The sequence below is a fragment of the Silurus meridionalis genome, chromosome 4 (assembly GCF_014805685.1).
Source record: "Silurus meridionalis isolate SWU-2019-XX chromosome 4, ASM1480568v1, whole genome shotgun sequence".
Classification (NCBI taxonomy): Eukaryota; Metazoa; Chordata; class Actinopteri; order Siluriformes; family Siluridae; genus Silurus; species Silurus meridionalis.
Window position 1 is genome coordinate 18059653 of NC_060887.1, and position 18826 is coordinate 18078478.

General features: G+C 37.2%; 1 protein-coding gene across 2 annotated transcripts; it reads right to left on the reverse strand.

Annotated features, from left to right (window-relative positions):
* Nucleotides 1-9265: 9265 nt before the first annotated feature.
* On the reverse strand, nucleotides 9266-18411 carry LOC124383876 (gonadotropin-releasing hormone II receptor-like). 2 transcript variants are annotated; one of them, XM_046846221.1, is made up of 4 exons: nucleotides 18164-18411; nucleotides 13032-13525; nucleotides 10332-10533; nucleotides 9266-9693 (listed from the first exon to the last, which is right to left on the reverse strand). In XM_046846221.1, exons 2-4 carry the CDS (start codon nucleotides 13287-13289, stop codon nucleotides 9296-9298), a joined length of 858 nt encoding a protein of 285 aa, XP_046702177.1. In that variant the 5' UTR covers nucleotides 13290-13525; nucleotides 18164-18411; the 3' UTR covers nucleotides 9266-9295. The 2 variants fall into 2 exon arrangements, with proteins under 2 accessions (XP_046702177.1, XP_046702176.1); XM_046846220.1 differs by having other exon boundaries at nucleotides 13032-13583; nucleotides 18164-18297.
* Between the last annotated feature and the right edge of the window lie 415 nt (nucleotides 18412-18826).

Genomic DNA, 18826 nt, shown 5'->3' on the forward strand with positions numbered 1-18826 from the left:
TAGAGGTTTGGGAAGATGCTGATTCTTGTCTGTATGTTGTTTTGTTTTGTGTGGGAGTGTGTGTTTAGATTTTGTTGCCAGTTCAGTGGCCTTTCTAAAGTGTGTTTTACCATGCCTATTCTACACCACTGTGGACATGCTGGGTGGGCAGTGTGCCAGCTCACACAGAGGTGAGAGCAGCATCAGCGAAATCTACACTCCAGGAAGCTAAAATGCAGTTTTGCATATTCTCACTAAAGAGAAAGGGCCAGTTTTGGAAAAGTGATCATAATTATTTCCGAGTGTTTGCTTTAGGTATTCATATACCATGCTTTTTTATATATTGTTTAGTGAACCTAAAAAAAAATAAATAAATAAAATATCACATTTCCCTTCCAGATTGCATTCTTTATCTCTGTTGCTGATTACTAGTGTCAGGCGCTGACTGATTGGTGACTGCCTAATTATAAATCATTCTGCGTGTAACCATGCTACAGAAAGGAAGCATGAATTATACATTAAGACGCATACAATTTACCTCACTAAAATATCTATGCTACAGAAATGTCTGTCACTTACATCCCACTAGCTCTTTTTATAGTTCCATACTAGTGATTAAACTGGTCCTAGAAACTAAAGACCAAACAGACCATTAAAGTGATGCAGAGAACTGTCATTTTGCACTGTGCAGAGAAACAGACAATAATTTCTAACCTTTTTTGTCCTCTAGAGACTGATATTCTCCCATCATGATGGGAGAAAAGCATTCTTTCACCATTGCACAATGAAACATACTGTATCTGAGGTGTGTACGCATATTGTCGATGTGCAGTATGCGGCACTGTCGAGTTTTACTGCATTCCACTCACAAAACATTAATGAGCCAGCTGTACATCAGAATTTGAGTCTATATTCTCTTATACCACCTCTGTGTCAGCACTTCTGTGTGTTATCTGTGTTTTGGTCCCTGTTGTGGCAATGATACCTGCTTCATTAGTTTCTCTTGTGTTTTTTTTAACCCCCAGAACATAAGAAAAGGTTAGAGCAGCCTGGTAAGTAAGACAATCTCATCAGTACATGACTCATAGAGGGTGCAGGGCCATGGTGCAGCAGCATCTGCAGTCTGCCACAGCAGTAAACAGCTTCTATTCGCATTCTACAGGCTCATGCCTATCTAATACTGAGTGCTACACAAATAGAAAAACTGCTGCCACAATGAACTACGCCCACAAAAAAAATCAATATGGACTTTCACACAGATATTCCACTTTCTCTGCATCCGGGATGTCACTGGCCTGCTCAGGTTACAGTAACACGGTCAGATCGAAGCCCTGTTATCCATTAAGAGTTGTACTATAATAAGCCCCATAACAAGCCACGATTCTGTGAAGGTCATGAAGCTGTTGCTGTTTTCTTTTTAACAGACATGTTCCAAATGTGGTGCAAAAGAAACAAAGGACCAATTTCATCAACGCTTTTCTGCAAGGTTTTTTCTTCTATATTCTGATAGAGTTCCATCCACTTCATTACAATATGCCCATCTAAATAATTATTAAAGCTGTTCCTGCTTCATTTCACAAACATGCCCGAGTGCCATTTCAAAGCAACACATGAAAGACCATCATTAGACATTTTCTAAAATCAATACTTCTAGATGAAGAGCTCAACATGTTCCAAATGTGGTGCAATAAACACATGCAATATAAAGTATTTTTGCGCTACATTGCATAAGCAAGAGTGCAGACATATTGAATATTGACATGGCTGTGATTTGTTCATATGGACATGTCAATAATCGGTTTATGAATGATGGTGAATATGATATTGCTTTTATACGGTTCTATTAACAAGACATTGGGACTTTTCAGAAACAATATGGGCAAATGTTTGCTTTAATTTGCTGCACAAGCAGAAAGAGATCCCCTAGCTAGTACACATTGATTTATACATCCCTCTTAAAGTCTTTTGTTCTTTTCAACTGATAAACTTTCATATTTTAAGTGAAATCCCTGGAAAGTTTCATTTTTACTTTTCCACTACTGATGTTGTACCACTGTAATAACAGTTTTTAATTAGAAAGTAGAATTTTACACAAGTAGAGTGATATCAACAGTTAAACGGTGCAATATTTATAGAAAAGTGTCATGTCTAAATACTCATTGTTTTTCTCTTCAGGTTAAGCCTTTTAATAATGAAACTAGATTATACTCATTTTAGTAATCATTTTATTACAGCTTATTGATGATAGGAGTCAGTCAAAATGATTTCTTTACCTTCTAATTTACTTCGATAATATCATTTAATTCTGCAGTTCTACAATTTAATAGTCTTTTCCATGTCTAGACTATATATAGGCTGGTTCACATTCATTCTGTTATCATGCCTTTGTCTCCTAAAGGAGTCTTAAGTTGGCTGTATATGTGTGCGTGGATTTGCCTTTCTCAAAGGATAGTAGTATAATCAGGATTGATGGTAGCAATCTAATGCAGAAGACCTGTAGTGTCCCAGGAGACTGCAGCAAGCCAGAATATCACTGCATGCAGTTTACTGCAGTGAGTATCTTATAGAGCAGTCTCATGCACACTAACAGAACAGGGAAATAGTTTTTGGTATATTTTTAAATGTTATAATTTCAAGGGGAGAATGACACAAAATTCATGTTTGTGATCTCACTTTCAAATATCAGATATATATAATTCAAGAGCTTTATTCACACCAACAGCATCTCTGCATACTTGGCCATTCTGATGTCTCTGACCAGCCGATTTGAAACCTTAACTCCTGACACTCAACTCTTTCTGCTCTTTTGTTGTCATTCATGGCTTTTTTTGTCACAGTACTTTTCCAAATGTACCTCTTCAAAATGTTCATCATGCTTCTTAATACTCAAATAGGGATGTATCAATACTATTTTTTATTTATATGTACAATTACATTTTTAAATATTCATTGATAACAATACTGTTCCTAAGATATTTATTAGTAAGCAGTCAGAGGCATCACAAAACCTTCTGTTTATCTTGATTTGTAATGAAATGCAGTTTCTAGCTAAATGAGGGACCTAGGATTGAACAGGGGTGCAGTAAATAAGAGTTGACTGTGTTTCAATATAAATTTTTTTCTCTTTTTGTCTATAACCTGTAATGGCTGAAAGATGAAGATGAATATACTGGGATTTTTTCATTCAGTTTTTTCAGGCCTAAAGAGCTGCATTGATTAGTGCCCTGATGCTAGAATGAACACATCATGAGAGGTTTAAGATGTTTTATCACATTATGTATATATTTCTTTGTGATGATATTTTTGATTGTGCATTATTCATAAAAAACAGTCCAATCCATTGTTGTAATACTATCACAGCATATTTTTTTTACAAGTACTATAAATGAAAGAACATTGCATTGAGCAGATACATGATAGCAGTGTCACCATCCCTACCCTCAAGTGCTCATTTATAGGAACTGAATTTAGCACCAAGATCTATGTAGACCTAAATGTAGTTATAGAGCTGAAAAAAGAAAAAGAACATTTATTTTTAGCATAAAGAATTGAATTAACACCAGCAATACAATTTATATAATGGTGTATGGTTTTGTGCTACTCATTATCCTAAGCAAAGCATTCCACCCCAGCCCCCAAGTCTCACGTCACTGAATTAATGTCTCTACTCTATAATAAAGTGTAACTTTGTTTGTTTGTTTGTTTGTTTGAATATGTCCTCCAAAGATTGATTACAGTCTGAAGTGTAAGTGAAGAATCACTTTAAATCAGGCTAATTTGGTTAAGTGCAGTGTGTCTGAAGAAGATTGTTTTTCAATATGAGAGAGGGAATATACAGGATTATGTCGAGTTTTTACTCTCTAGGTGGCTGATAAATGGTAATATGAATTGTTACTTGTCACCTTACAATGCACAGAGGATCTACCAATGATATTTTATATAACTATAGGCACATCTTCAGTAAAAGCCAAACACAGAAACCCCTTTGGGATGTTTATTATGACAAACTGAGCTACAAATAGTGACATTTTCAGACAAGCAATGTGTAAATCATTTTAGCCACTTTGTCTTCACAATTCAAGTTAAAATAACAAAACCATTATTTTTGAAAGGAACAAAAAACGAATCGTGGTAGTAGGCATAACTATGTCCTGTGTGGCTTAGGTATGACAGAGATTAAGCAGAGTTATTAAATATCACTCTTATGCACAAATTAAGGAAGACGTGGCCCCTGTCGTTAATCGATTGTTTTATTTTACAGGCTACCACATGGTTCTGAATGAATAAAGCAAATGCACGAGGAAATGTCACAAAATCTCTGTCTATGTGCCATCACTGTTAACTACAGAGATCCACTCTAATCAATGTAGAACAATGTAAAATCATTCAGTGTGTGTTCTAATAAATCTGAGGCTAAATTACAAGTTAATTACAACATACAGTAAGACCACATTGCTTGCTGGAGTACTATCACAGCTATGCTGAAAAGAAATTGCACAGTAAGCATTAATTTCTTACTTCAAGGACAATGAGGGACATGTCTTTTCAAAATGTTCTGGCCTGGCTACCTGCTTGCAAAGCAATCAATCGATTGATCAATCGAATGATCAATAAATCCATCAAAGCAAAGCTGAAGAAAAAAATTATTTAAAGAAGGATTTATAAAATTCTCTTCAGGCCAATAAAACAGTTAAGTACCCAAAAGGCCCCAAAGCAGTTCATCAAGATAGCATATGGGCTGCTTTTCCTTAATTATATATTGACTGCACCCAGAGTATAGAATAAGAAGAAAATTCCTTTAGTACACACCTTAATCCTGTAATGCTTAAGAACAGAAGACCAAGGCAAATTATCATTAAAAGTAAACAGGCAGGAAAGTATAAATTAGAAGTGAAAATGAAATAGCTTTTTGCAATGCAAAGATATGCAGGGCAGATCAATTTGCACACATATATATAGCCTATGAATCCCTACTTGGATTAGTTTTGTACAGACACTAAATAATTCATGATCAAGGAGCATGATTAGCCTGAAGAAACCAAACTCGGAAGCATAAGTCTTAAATTATAAACACCATGGCCCATATTTAAGTTAAGAAATTAAAAGTGTTGAAACATAGATTTGGGCACATACAATGATTAAATCATATAACTGTTGAAATTGGTAGTGACTTTTGGAGCAGTTGTATGCCAGTGAGCTCCTGGCCCTTGTTTTTGTATGTCATACAACACACCCAAAAATACCTTTGCGTGACATGGATGAAGATAATTTGTGCAGGTGTGAAATATAAATAAAGAAAGGAAAAAAACTATTTTGGTGAATATGTCTGGTTAAAAGCATGTTTTGCATCAACATGCTATTTAGATTGAAATTGTCCTCAATTATGATGGAGAATCTGTGATGTGGTGCTTCAAAGCACATAAGAAGGACATTATGATCCTTGGAGAAAATGGTTTGAAAAATCTCCTGGTACTTCGTAAAGGTCATTTGCTAATTTCAGTGCAATTGCTTGTTCTCTTCTCTCACTAGGCTTAACACATGCCTTATCCAAGACATGTGAAACCCCATCTTTCTAAATTCATGCTCAGTCATGGAGAAACTGATCACATTGAGGAAAGCATTAACAGACTTCTGCTTAAACTAAATGTTTAGATTGTTAAAAGGTTATATCTCTTTTACATTCGCTGTTAACAGACATAAGTACAGATGAACCAGGACCATAACCATTCCAAAACACTGATGATTGAAAATCAGCATTATTATATTTAATCTATGTATCACGTTTTGGACTTTTGACCTCATTACAAAGTATCACAGCATTCTTCATTTACTCAGAGCTCATTTTATTCAGTACATTCAAAACAGGACAGATGATGGGCAGTAATTGCTTTTCTTTTGGCCACACCATACAGAAATCTTCCTCATAGCAGCAACATGGACTTGAAATGTTGCCATGACAGCTAGCAGGACCCCAGAGACCTTTCTCAAGAGGCAGACCATGTGTGTGTGTGTGTGTGTGTGTCCTGTAGAGTGTGTGAGTGAGGGTGTTTATTTTAATGTTGCTGAAATGCTTTAAAACCCCAATTTATCATGTACGGGACAACCCAGTCTCACTACATTTTGTGATGTTGCATGTGTTAGGTTACAGTGGGAAGGGGAAAGGTGAAATTCTGTTGAGACTGAAGCCTGAAAATGAGTTTAGATAAGCTGTTCTATTAGATAAACTAGAACTATAAATATCTGATATATGTATACTATGTACTTGTATAAATGGGAGTACATATAAAATGTACAGTTGCTGTTGTGTGAGCAGGTGGTGCTATATTGCTAACTAAAGCTGTATTTCTCATTACGTTGGCAATGCTAAGTTTAGGAGGTAAACTGATACGGGTTATTCCATGTGTAAGGCTTTTTGCTTTATGCTTACCTTTAAATCCCTTTGCTTCTACAGTCACCAAAATAATCTTCTCATACAAACTCACACAGAAATGAGTGTCTGCCAGGTGTTCAGCTCTATGATACAGGAGCATATTATGAACTCTGAGAATATAACAGTGACCATTTAATACAAGGGTATATGCTGGCTAAATAAAACTGTTTGTTTGCAGAGTGCATTTTTTGGCTTGGCAAACAGTGCATTGTCACCTTCTATGTGGCAGTGAAGGACTCCTCTCTCTGTCATGGTGTTCACAGAGATGCTACCAAGGAATATTCTCTGCCTTTTTTTTCAATATTAATATTCAACATCAAGATGCTAATTAAATTTTCTCTGGCTGGCTGATTAACCTGAGCTCTCCGCATGCAACAGTGAAGAAAACAAGCACATTAGGCGTAAAGTCAATACTAATTAAAAACCTGGGACTATTAAATCTTCATTATGTTACTGTTTTATTTCATATTCATCCTCACGTTTTTCATGATGAAATAATTATTTATGCTTATTAACCTCTGTTTTTAAAGGCCACTAGGCGGCTGTGATGAGTGTGAGATGAAGAAAATTAAATTGGTCTTAAAAAAAAAAAAAAAAGACTTGTGGAGGAAACTGCAGCCAAGTTACCACTGTGCACTTCTTAACCTTAACCTCAACTTTTATTTTGTAATATTAGTAATCATTGCAGCTTTGGAGTTGTTCTCATAGGACATAGGTGTGTTAATCAACATCCCATAATAGACACACGGAAATGGGGGAAAACTGTGTGCGTACCTCCTCATATTATTGTTTACTAATGTGCACATTGAGCAACAAAGCAGGCAGTGAGCCTTTGTAGAGCAGGTACTAGAGTGTGTTACAATAACCTGCCCTGCTCTAAGGGAGTTTTTCCTTGCCACAGTCGCCACGGCTGCTCATCAGGGATAAATGCACGCCGTTCACCTTGACTGTTGATTTCTGTAAAGCTGCTTTGAGACAATGTCTGTTGTGAAAAGCGCTATAGAAATAAACTTGACTCTGTTCATTACAACTTGGTGCTATTGCTGATAAGACAATGATATGTTCTCTTTCTATGTTCTCCCTGCTCTTTCTCTTTGTGTTGTTCTTCATACATTGAACCAAACATACCAAACTCACAGCTCAAAAAAAGCATTAATAAGCATACTTGTGACTCTCTGAAGACGCTGAACTTTATCTAGACTTATAGAAAATCTTAATGTAATTCTGTGCTTGGTCAGTTTCTTAATGATCTAAAGCCTGCATTCTACAGATGCTGAGTGTTCTTCTGGCTTTAAACACACTTTATCCCTGTTAATCTGTTGCTGTGCTTTCTGTGCAGGTCATGCAAGGTTATTCACCTTAATTATGTAAATGTGTTACTATAAAACAATGTCAAGTTGTTCTTTTAAGAGTAGCACAGAGGCACAGATTTGCAGCAAGAAGTGTCACTCACTGTTGAACTATTGCTAAGTTACTAGTCGTGCATCATCACAGAAATCAGATGTAATGCTAATGTATTTGCTGCAATGCATGTGCTGTTAAGAGTAATTTATCAGGTAACAGTATTACTTTTCTGACAAATATTTTTACTAGGGCATTTCATTAAATACATTGTATAATTTTTCTGAATGAACACATTACTTCCCTTGTGTCCTTAGTGCACTTACATATCTATTTCAGTTTATGCACTTCTACTTAAGGGTACATAGAGCAATTTGGAATGTTACATTTCAGTTGTATGCATACATAACTATATAACTATATATATATAAATATATACACACTGATTAGGCATAACATTATGACAACCTGTCTTATATTGTGTTCCCTTTTGCAATCAGTTCTGACCAGTCGAGCATTAACAGCATTAAACTCTTCAGCATTTCTGTTGGACCATACGGGCCAGGCTTCGCTCCCCACAAGCATCACTGAGCCTCGGCTGTTTATGACCCTGTCGCTGGTTCACCACTGTTCCTTTCTTGAAACACTTTTGATAGATACTGACCACTGCAGACCGGGAACATCACACAAGAGCTGCAGTTTTGGAGATGCTCTGACCCAGTCTTCTAGACATCACAATTTGGCCTTTGTTAAACTCACTCTAATCCTTACGCTTGCCCATTTCTCCTGCTTTTAACACACAAACTTTGAGGACAAAATATTCAATTGCTGTGTAATATTTCCCACCCACTAACAGGTGTCATGATGAAGAAATAATCGGTGTTATTCACTTCACCAGTCATAACGTTATAATGTCATAATGTATATATATATATATATATATATATATATATATATATATATATATATATATATATATATATATATACACAGTACAGACCAAAAGTTTGGACACACCTTCTCATTCAAAGAGTTTTCTTTATTTTCATGACTATGAAAATTGTAGAGTCACACTGAAGGCATCAAAACTATGAATTAACACATGTGGAATTATATATGGAATTATATACATAACAAAAAAGTGTGAAACAACTGAAAAATGTCATATTGTAGGTTCTTCAAAGTAGCCACCTTTTGCTTTGATTACTGCTTTGCACACTCTTGGCATTCTCTTGATGAGCTTCAAGTCACCTGAAATGGTCTTCCAACAGTTTTGAAGGAGTTCCCAGAGAGATGCTTGGCACTTGTTGGCCCTTTTGCCTTCACTCTGCGGTCCAGCTCACCCCTAAACCATCTCGATTGGGTCCAGGTCCGGTGACTGTAGAGGCCAGGTTATCTGGCGCAGCACCCCATCACTCTCCTTCTTAGTCAAATAGCCCTTGATGCCTTCAGTGTGACTCTACAATTTTCATAGTCATGAAAATAAAGAAAACTCTTTGAATGAGAAGGTGTGTCCAAACTTTTGGTCTGTACTGTATATATTTTTTAACCCTCTGCCCCTTTTACACTGGCAGGATCAGACTCCTGCTCTGCGCTGTGATGCCCCCGTCGAGCGGAGAGATGCTGCAGAGAGCGAGGAGAATCACTGGTTGAACGGCAGCCCCAACAGCGTGCAAGGTCGGCACGGAAAGAGGGAGTGTACAGGCCATAGATTACTGGGTCACAGCAGGTATTCAGATTACCAAAAACAAAAAGCAGGTGGTGGACATACTCAGGAGTGACCTTCAGCATCTCTGGTTGGAACCAGTACCAGATTCCCAACAGGTAATATGGAGTCCAGCAGACTATAAATGACAGGACTATGATTATGGTCATCTTCAGTGTCTTCATTCTTGCTTTTGGGATCATATCTGTTCGGCTGCGCCGGAGACAAGACTCCCCCGCTGCATAGAGGAAGCAGATTGCGTCAGTTGAAATACATTATATGTAACAAAAATGGGGAATAATCTGAATTCTGCATTAAAATGAGATAAAATATTAATGGATGCTGGTGTCACATAGGCCTTCTAGGCCTAGTGATTAGAGTAAAAAGACTAGGGGGAAAAAGATCTGGGAAAATGCACTGCACTATGTAATATTAAAATGGCTATTTTATGGTCTTAAAAAAGGCAGCAACTGCTTTTCCAGAAGGCCTTTCTGCAACAGAAAGATTAGGTTTATCCCTCAAATTATGCAATTTCAGGATATATACTGATTACTATAGCTACACACATACTTTAAATTGTATTCAATTTCTCATGTCATTGGCTTAACATAGTAAATGTAGATTAAATCATACATGCTATTGATTTGAAAAGAAGTGCTAAACACTGAGGATTGTGCAGGTGTACACAAATCAAAAAAGTCCACTCCAACAAGACTTGAGCTGAGCTACAGCTGAGCAGAATGTACCAATAATTACCAATAGATCTAACTGTTACCTACAAAAAGCTAATTGGATATTCAGGATGGTGGAAAAAAAAATAACAGCTGTTGCTGTCTAAGACAGTTTAGTATACAATTCCTGAATTCCTGCAATGACCTTTGTTTTTGTGCTCCTGTCTGTTGATCTCGACAAGGATGCGGGTGTAGCAACAGCTCATAACTAGCAGTGGGATGACGTAGAGAGTCACAAAGTGGAACATGTTGTAGACAGTCTCTTGCCAACGATCCCGGAAAATGCCATGTGTCACACACTGGATGAAATCCACTTTTTCGGCGTTGATTGCTCTGAAGATAAACAACTAAAAGAGAGACAAACCTTTGAGGCCAAGTGCAAAATATCTTTTCGGTCACAGTTACATTTTTCAATAATCCTCAAAACCAGTGATACGCATGTCATTTGTAATGCTTCCATCCCATTTACAAATCCAAGTACCGTAATTTCCGGACTATTAATGGCACCCAAATATAAGCCACACCCACTGAATTTTACAAAGATTTTTCTTTTTAACATAAATACGCCGCACCTGTCTATAAGCCGCATGTGTCTACACTGAAACTAATGAACTTTACACAGGATTTAACGAAAGACAGTGTCTGTTACACGGCTTGTATCTAAACAGTAGCCTAACAAGAAAGTCACTGTTCACTGTCTTCCTCCTTCCTTTCACAACTAATTCTCTCGAGAGTTTTTCTTTTGGCATGGTCATGCGTTTAAAAATCACCATCGGTGAATCTTTTCTCCCGATGCCGTGCTGCTCAGAACACAGGTGAAGTGTTTTTTCATTCAGGTTGTTTTCAGCGTGATGAATGATTCGCATTTCCTGTAGACAGTCCGAGTGAGCGGCAGGTCAAACATCAGAGGAACATCATCCATATTTATGATGTGGTGTGGCCCGATTCAGTGGGAGAGCATCTGATTTAATATAAAGAGCTTTATTGGTTTACCTGAACCCGTTCTGCAATTTCATTGATCTAATGTTATGGAGCTCAGTTTTTTGTCTTGAAGCTTGTGAAATCGGAAAAAACCCAGGAAAAATCCATAAATTAGCCGCCTCGTTGTTTAAGCCGTGGGGTTTAAAGCGTGGGAAAAAAAGTAGCTGCTTATAGTCCGGAAAATATGGTAATAGCTGGTCTTATTTCTACCTGACACTGTATAATGACCATAACTAAATAACACTCTGGCCTTTTTTTTATATATATATATATATATATATATATAAATATATAAATAAAGTGTACCTGTGTTTAGTTGTTTATCATGGATACACTTGGATTTTTTGTTTGTATTTCTCAAATCGTGCTTGAAGTGCACAGTTTAAAGTTGTACACATGCCATTAATTTACTCTGATAAATCTATTATTATCTTTTATACCACAGCGATGTTCAGTACTTGTTACCTGCAATGAGTCGATGTTTATGGCATGGGTCAGTAATATGTGTGTTTTGAACTCTCCTCATTACTGCTGCAGTTTTCATACAGTGACCTTCAAGTGAACCTCCAAGCTGAAGCAATTACTACTGCAAAAGCCTTATTCATGGCTCATTTTATGCAAACAAACTATACAATGTGTGTGTGGGTCAGTGTGGAATAAGATTTGTGAAAGAGTTGCTGCATGTGTCTTGACTCACCTATCAAAAAACATATGCTATTATATGTTCGGTAATTAAAATAATGCTGGGTTTCAAAATGACCGGTGATGATATGCGGCATAGCTAGCACCAGTTCTCATTCTTGCTGTGGAAATATCACCCACAGTAAATTCTAGCCTACTATGTGGTATGAAAAAATGTTTGCCCCCTTTCTGATTTCTTATTTTTCTGCATGTTTGTCACACTTTAATGTTTTAGATCATCAAACTAACTAAATATAGTAAAAGGTAACACAAGTGAACACAACATGCAGTTTTTAAATGAAGGTTTTTATTATTGAGGGAAAACCAACTCGAATCCTATTGAGATGCTGTGGCATGACCTTAAAAAGGCGGTTCATGCTCGAAAACCCTCCAGTGTGGCTAAATTACAACAATTCTGCATAGATGAGTGGACCAAAACTCCTTCACAGTGCAGTAACAGACTCACTGCAAGTTATCACAAACACTTGATTGCAGTTGTTGCTGCTAAGGGCGGCCCAACCAGTTATTAGGTTTAGGGGGCAAACACTTTTTCACACAGGGCCATGTAGTTTTGTTTTCCTTTCCTTTGATTCACTTGTGTTATCTTTTATTAATATTTTAATTAGTTTGATGATCTGAAACATTCAAGTGTGAGACACATGCAAAGAAATAAGAAATCACACCACTGCATGTAAAAACAGATGCATGGGTTTATGTATGGGGAAGAACAAGCTACTTATTTAATGAAAATTCAGAATTCTGGGTCTTCAGGACATTCTGTTATAATTGTTTTTAGATTTGCTAAATCCTTCTAAACTGTATGAAAGTAGCAATATTAGGGTCGGGTTCACTTCATACCATGTTAATGTAAAAACATTAAAAGTAAGAGGACCACAAAAAGAATTTACTGGAATTCATTGTCATCAAATGCAGACTCACACTCTTACTAATTTCCCCGATTTACATGACCTTTATCTCTATCTAGAAGGTAAATATTTTCTCTGGGTGGATTGAAGAAATTTCTAATTTAACTCAATCTAATAAAAGTACTCAATATCCAACTACGTGACAAAAGGTGACAACAATATTAACGTAGAGCCAATTAGATGTCTGTGTGCCATGAGGAAATCTACACAGTAGTGTGTCCTCGTATAATTTTTATGTGTGAGGTGCTTTAGCCTACCTGTGGGGAGGCAAGGAGCAGGCTAAGGCTCCATGCCAGAACCAGCATTCTCTTGTTGCGCCGGTGTGCGTTAACGGTGTCGAGAGGTTGAAGGATGGCATGCTGTCGGTCCAAGCTGATCACCACCAGGATGAATGCAGAGGAATGCATGGCAAACAACTTAAGGAAGCTGAGCAACTTGCAAAGACCATCACCACCATGCCACTGCACTGTCACATTCCACACCATGTCCAGTGGCATTACGATGAATGTCATCATCAAATCTGCTGTAGCCAGGCTCGTAATGAGGGGCCGCAGGTGGGAGGCCAGGCGTCGTCCGCGCCCGCGACACACGCTTATGAGAAGTGCCAAGTTACTGACTGCTGCAAACAGAAAGAGTACCAGTGTGGCGCCGACGCGTAACTGTGCCGCCCTAGTGAATGTGGGAGCTTTCCAGTCAGCCAGTGCGGGGGACAGGGAAGAGTTTGAGACATTCTGCAGAGAGATGTCCAGCTCTGAAGGTGAAAAGAGAGAGATGTTTCTCGGCATCCAGTTACCCAGAATCCACAATTTCTAAAGAGAAATAGCAGTTCATTAAAATGTTCTACATTTTGTACAGAAAACTGACATCTTACAAATATAGTCAAATGAAGCAAATTCTAGAATAACGCTTTGCAACCTTATTTTGGTTAATCTTATAATAAGAAAAATGTCACACTATTTAAGATATTTTAACTCACTAAGATGTCAGTAAAAGTGGTGTAAACAAGGCTGTCATTATTGTCATTCCAGAGTTCATATTAATTGGTTCACACCAGCTTAAACCTTTAGACCTCTTTGGTATGACATCACTGGTACGGTTAAATGCCTATTTAGGTGACCCTGACATTCACTGTCAGGTTCAATGGTTTCACCTACTATACTCTTTACTTAGCCTATGCAAGATTTAACCGACTTTACAAACTGCACCATTCTATCCGTATGCACATAATGAAATGCGACAGATAACTGAAAATAGCATAATTCTGAATTATTACTTCTACTCTATTAAGCAGTGACTTAAAGACTCAGGCAGTAATTTATTAGATAATATACGACCCATAAAATAGGTCTGAGTCCATTTCTCTTTTTTTCCTCTTTTTATTTTCCAGTTACAGTCAGAAGGGAAATGACAGGCCCTCTAAAAGCCGTCTTAAAAAAAACCACACAGGATTGTGTTCAAAACAATCCTCTGGGAACGCCTTCAAGACCATGGCAGAATACATTTAAGGCATGCCCAGAGAAACCTATTGTTTTTTAAGCATGTTTTGCTTACATTGTTTTTAAGGTATGTATTTCTTACCTCATTATCACAAATCTGAAGCACTATCCTTAAGAAACAGTGTTTTGTATTTAAATGTGTTAACAGAGAAAAGAAATTACTATCATTCACTGGAAATCTAGGAACCCATAAGCCTCTAAATCTAACATCGCTAACATGTAGCTACTTCAATAGACCCATTACCCGTAGCACAGGAGAAAGTGCTGACATGAATCACATTTGCCACTGAGGGCAGATGTGACTCACAGTTCCAGAGAAAGTAAGTAATGAGCAATTTATTTGGCAAATGCATAGCTATTTTTAGATGAACCACTTCAGAAGAGTAGAAGTCTTTCTGTCTACATGAGGGTGGTCTCTTCAACGTGATTTATAGCATGACGTGAATGAATATATTGTGTACTTGTAATTTTTGTGACTGGAAGACTTGACATAGGGCTTTTACATTGTCTGTACCTTGGCAAACTAAAATATGTCTATGCAGAATGTGTTTGCTGATGTGTACAAAAGTGAATGTGAATACATTTAGTCCTTCAAACGAGTTAAGGCCAGCACTAGCTAAACTGCAGTTGGACAGTGATAGAGAGTATTGCCTTACTGTATTAATATTAAGCTGTGCATGGAAACCACCAGATGTTCAGATACAGTATAAATCCTATACAAATACAGTAGGAGATATAGAAAATTCATATATGTCTTTTGCTTCAGAGATCAGATTCAAAGAGCACACATTTTCACTCAGTATATAAAGTGTATGGCGATGGATTATTGCAGTGTCCACCAGATTTACTTAAATCTGTATTTCTGAAATATATGGCAGAGTTTCAACATTTGGTTTACGTTGTTTTAAAATTATAATGTCCCCAATGTAAACAAATTATCCACAATACCCCTGAACTGCTGCCACTGCATATCCTTTTGTCAATAAAAAAATCACTCTGCTGTATTTAATTCATTGGCTCTAATCTAGTTTCTGCACGTACAGTACACAAAGCTAAAAAAATATTAAAATCCATCAAATCCACACCTTTCCTGGAAAATGTGCTTGACCTATCCAGGGGAATTGGATTAATGGCTATAAAGATTTAAGCATTAGCATTGCTTGTTAGGTTTGAGATAAAGAAAGTGTTATTGAACAGATAATGCTGAACCTTATTGGAATTTATTGTGGTCCTGGGTCTTTAAGTGATCATAGAGATTTGCTCACATTGTATTGTATACAATCCTCTATGAGATAAAGACCTAATCAATCATACAATAGATAGCAAATCAATCAATTCTAATTACAGAGCATGCTTTCAACAATGGTGAATTGCTTTGACCCCGTGACAAATTGTAAAAGCCTATTCGTCCAAGCTGGATTTTTAATTAAAACCTGAACCTGGTATAATTAATTATATGCATCAACACTGTAATATAGTAATGGCACGTGATATTGCTTGAAGAAAAATCCCCTCTCTTTGCAGCCAGGACTGAGGAGGTAAAACAGAGATGAAACACATTAATACACTGACTGTAGTTCCAGAGGAAGTGCAGTTATTTATAAGGAAATGTAGTGGGATGACAAGCTCCCTTGTTGGCACATAAATCCTATATAAGGTCATTCCATTAAGTTAAATTAAATTAAGCAATAAGTAGTTCAAATGTATTACATATTACTTGAGGTTAATAAAGTTAAACTGCTGTAGTACAGAAGCTCATTCACACAAATGAAGACAATTTAATTAGCTCTGCTGTGTCCTGGTGCCTCTTAAAGGCCCAGTGCTATCTATTCTTTATTCAATTAGTCAACCTAATGTCAGCTCACCTGCTAAGAAAATCTCATAGTGCCCCTGAACAGTGTCTGATGCTTGTGTAAGTGTATTGATCTATTTTCAGAACAATGAGCATGATATGGCCAACCTTTCTGTCTCTTCAACTCCTGCGCTATAGTGTATTCCCACCTAACGCAAGCTATCATTTAGACTGATCAAGAGCTGATAGCAGTGACAAGGTGACAAAGCCTGTCCTCATCTCTTTTGTGCCTGCCTACACAGTGTCTCAGCTTCAGATTCCATGCTGAAAAGCCAGGCTTGAAATTTGTACAATTAGGTGCAGTGTCTTGCAATAGAACCTTCCCACTCTGCCTGGTCCTCAACAGCTCAGTGGTTTTAAACCTTCATGCTGAAAATTGAATAATTTCAAGTCAAGTTGCTAATCCGATTCATAATGACTGGACACCCACTAAGCTCACTGTGTCCCCACGAGGACTTTCAGCCTTAAGCCTGAGGAATTTAATTCAGTTGTAGTGCAATTCTCCGTGTATTAACGTGCAATGGAATTTGAAGAGCGAAAGAAAAAAGGGTTCAGTCTTATAACACTATAATACACAACAGCCAGGCAATGACTATTAAACGTCAGATAATTAAAAACTCTTTGTTGCTATTGTTGTTGTGGAATATTGGTTATACACAGTATTTACAGTATGGGGGTATATTTAAATGTAATATTTAAAACTTGCAGCTTAGACAGGTTTCAAATAAGACAGAGCTTTCTTCTTCTGACCCATGGCAAATTATATTATGTTTAAGAAATATTCACAACCTTGGAAAATAATGTTAAGAAACAGGTTATGGAAAAGGTTGATCAAACTGACAAATATTTTTATATGTATTTTCCTCATAGTCATAAGGTATAGAGTTTATAATAGTTACTCATATTCGCATTATACTATTAAACAGTGAGATTTCAGTAGGTCTAGAAACATTTATGAAACAATGGGATTGGTCTTGCTGGGTTATAGATGTGTTATGGTTAAGGTTACAGTCATCATTTAGGTTTGTTTCACTATATGGATGTGAAACATCATCAACTCTTATGGAAACTATATATTTAAAACTATAATTTCAGAAAGATCTTAAATACTATTGCATATAAGAAAGAAATGACTAGAAATAGTAACAGCTCAGAAGTCAATAATAGGTCAAAAACCACAATAGCTACAAATATTTCAAGTACATTCATTTTAACGTATGCACATTGAATGTTCACCGAACCGCTTGTTTAAATTATTGAAATAGACAAGATATACATTTATTCTGCACTTCTGCAGGTGATGAAAAAGCAAGTACAGTGACAGCAGCTGACAAATGACTTTCTAATCAGCAGTCATAACATGACCCGTGGTAGAGCCACTGCACCAAATGTCTTTCCCCTCCCACCTGCCATCTGAAAATTATGCAACATTAAAGACCCCCCTTTAATTCAAACTTTTTAATTAAAGCAAGAATGTTTCAGTCGTGAGTTTGGACTCAATCTCAACAGGAATGAGCTCCATTTACTGTAAAGCTCCCAACTGCTTGTTTAAGACCCTTAACATCTAACTTTGGAGAAGACAATATACTTATTGTTAGTGTGTGTGTGTGTGTGTGTGTGTGTGTGTGTGTGTGTGTGTGTATGTGTGTGTGTGTGTGTAATTCTCCTTCTTTCTAGTTATTTTCTGTAGTTTACATTATTATAGTGGTTGTGTGACACATTAAGATTAAGACACAGCCCCACTCCAATTATTGAACAAAACATCCTTACTAGAAAATTTCAGAACCCGAATCTGAAGTCACCTAAATTTCACATAACAACAATAAATAAATGGATGAGTTGAAAATATGAAAGTATAAAAAAACGCCTGACTATTAGTTCATCATGAACCATATTTCTATTGGGCAGCAAAACACCTGCAGGAGCATATTATAAATACACAGCATGAGACACTGATTGCTCTGCATGGAGAATAAAACTAATTAAAAATCCAATTAAACAAACAAACAAACAAACAAAAAAAGATCTTGATATTACCTACCCCCAAGTAATGCGACTGAACCTACAGAGAATCGCGACAAACAAAACACGTTTCTTCCTCCTCGGCAACACACAGTCGACTCCTGGAATGTCTTCCACTGTAAAAAGCCATTTCCCAAAAGAAATCTGAGAGTAAATAAATAAAAGATAAGGAGGAAAGTCCAGTGATGTGAGATGCTGTTTGTGCTGTAACGCTGCAGCAGGTGAGCTGCGTCCGGTGTCCGGTAAAGAGAAAAGCAGCGCGCGCGGACTGTACGCGTCAGCACTCAGCACATCACTGCGTCATGACGCACAGCCCGAAGTCCTCACTGTAACCTGCTCCACACCTCCACACCTCCAACACACCACTCAACGCGGATATTAACACCATGTGGGCAGCTCGCATCGGAATTCAGTGATCTATAAATGGAAGACATGACGCGCGGATATCTAATTGATTCGCCTATTGAATATCATAAAACAGGACAACGACCCCTTGGAGACTTCTTGTGTTCGACTTTATGAGCTGTTTATACGTGAACAGAAAAAACACACACACACTACAGTGCACTGACGAAAAGTTGGAGAATGACACGATATACACGATACAAATAAAAATAGTGCGGTGCCTGACTTTTCCAGACATATATAGTTGTTCCCAATCTGTTCCCACAAACTTCACACA

Bases quoted from the DNA above. Each gene is read 5' to 3' on its own strand.
- LOC124383876 (XM_046846220.1), bottom strand. From the start codon at position 13,559: ATGCCGAGAAACATCTCTCTCTTTTCACCTTCAGAGCTGGACATCTCT. The intron at 10,534-13,031 runs GTAGGCTAAAGC...TCTCTCTTTTAG, and splicing joins TGCTCCTTGCCTCCCCACAG to TTGTTTATCTTCAGAGCAAT. The intron at 9,694-10,331 runs GTCATTGCAGGA...TCCTCTATGCAG, and splicing joins ACAGGAGCACAAAAACAAAG to CGGGGGAGTCTTGTCTCCGG.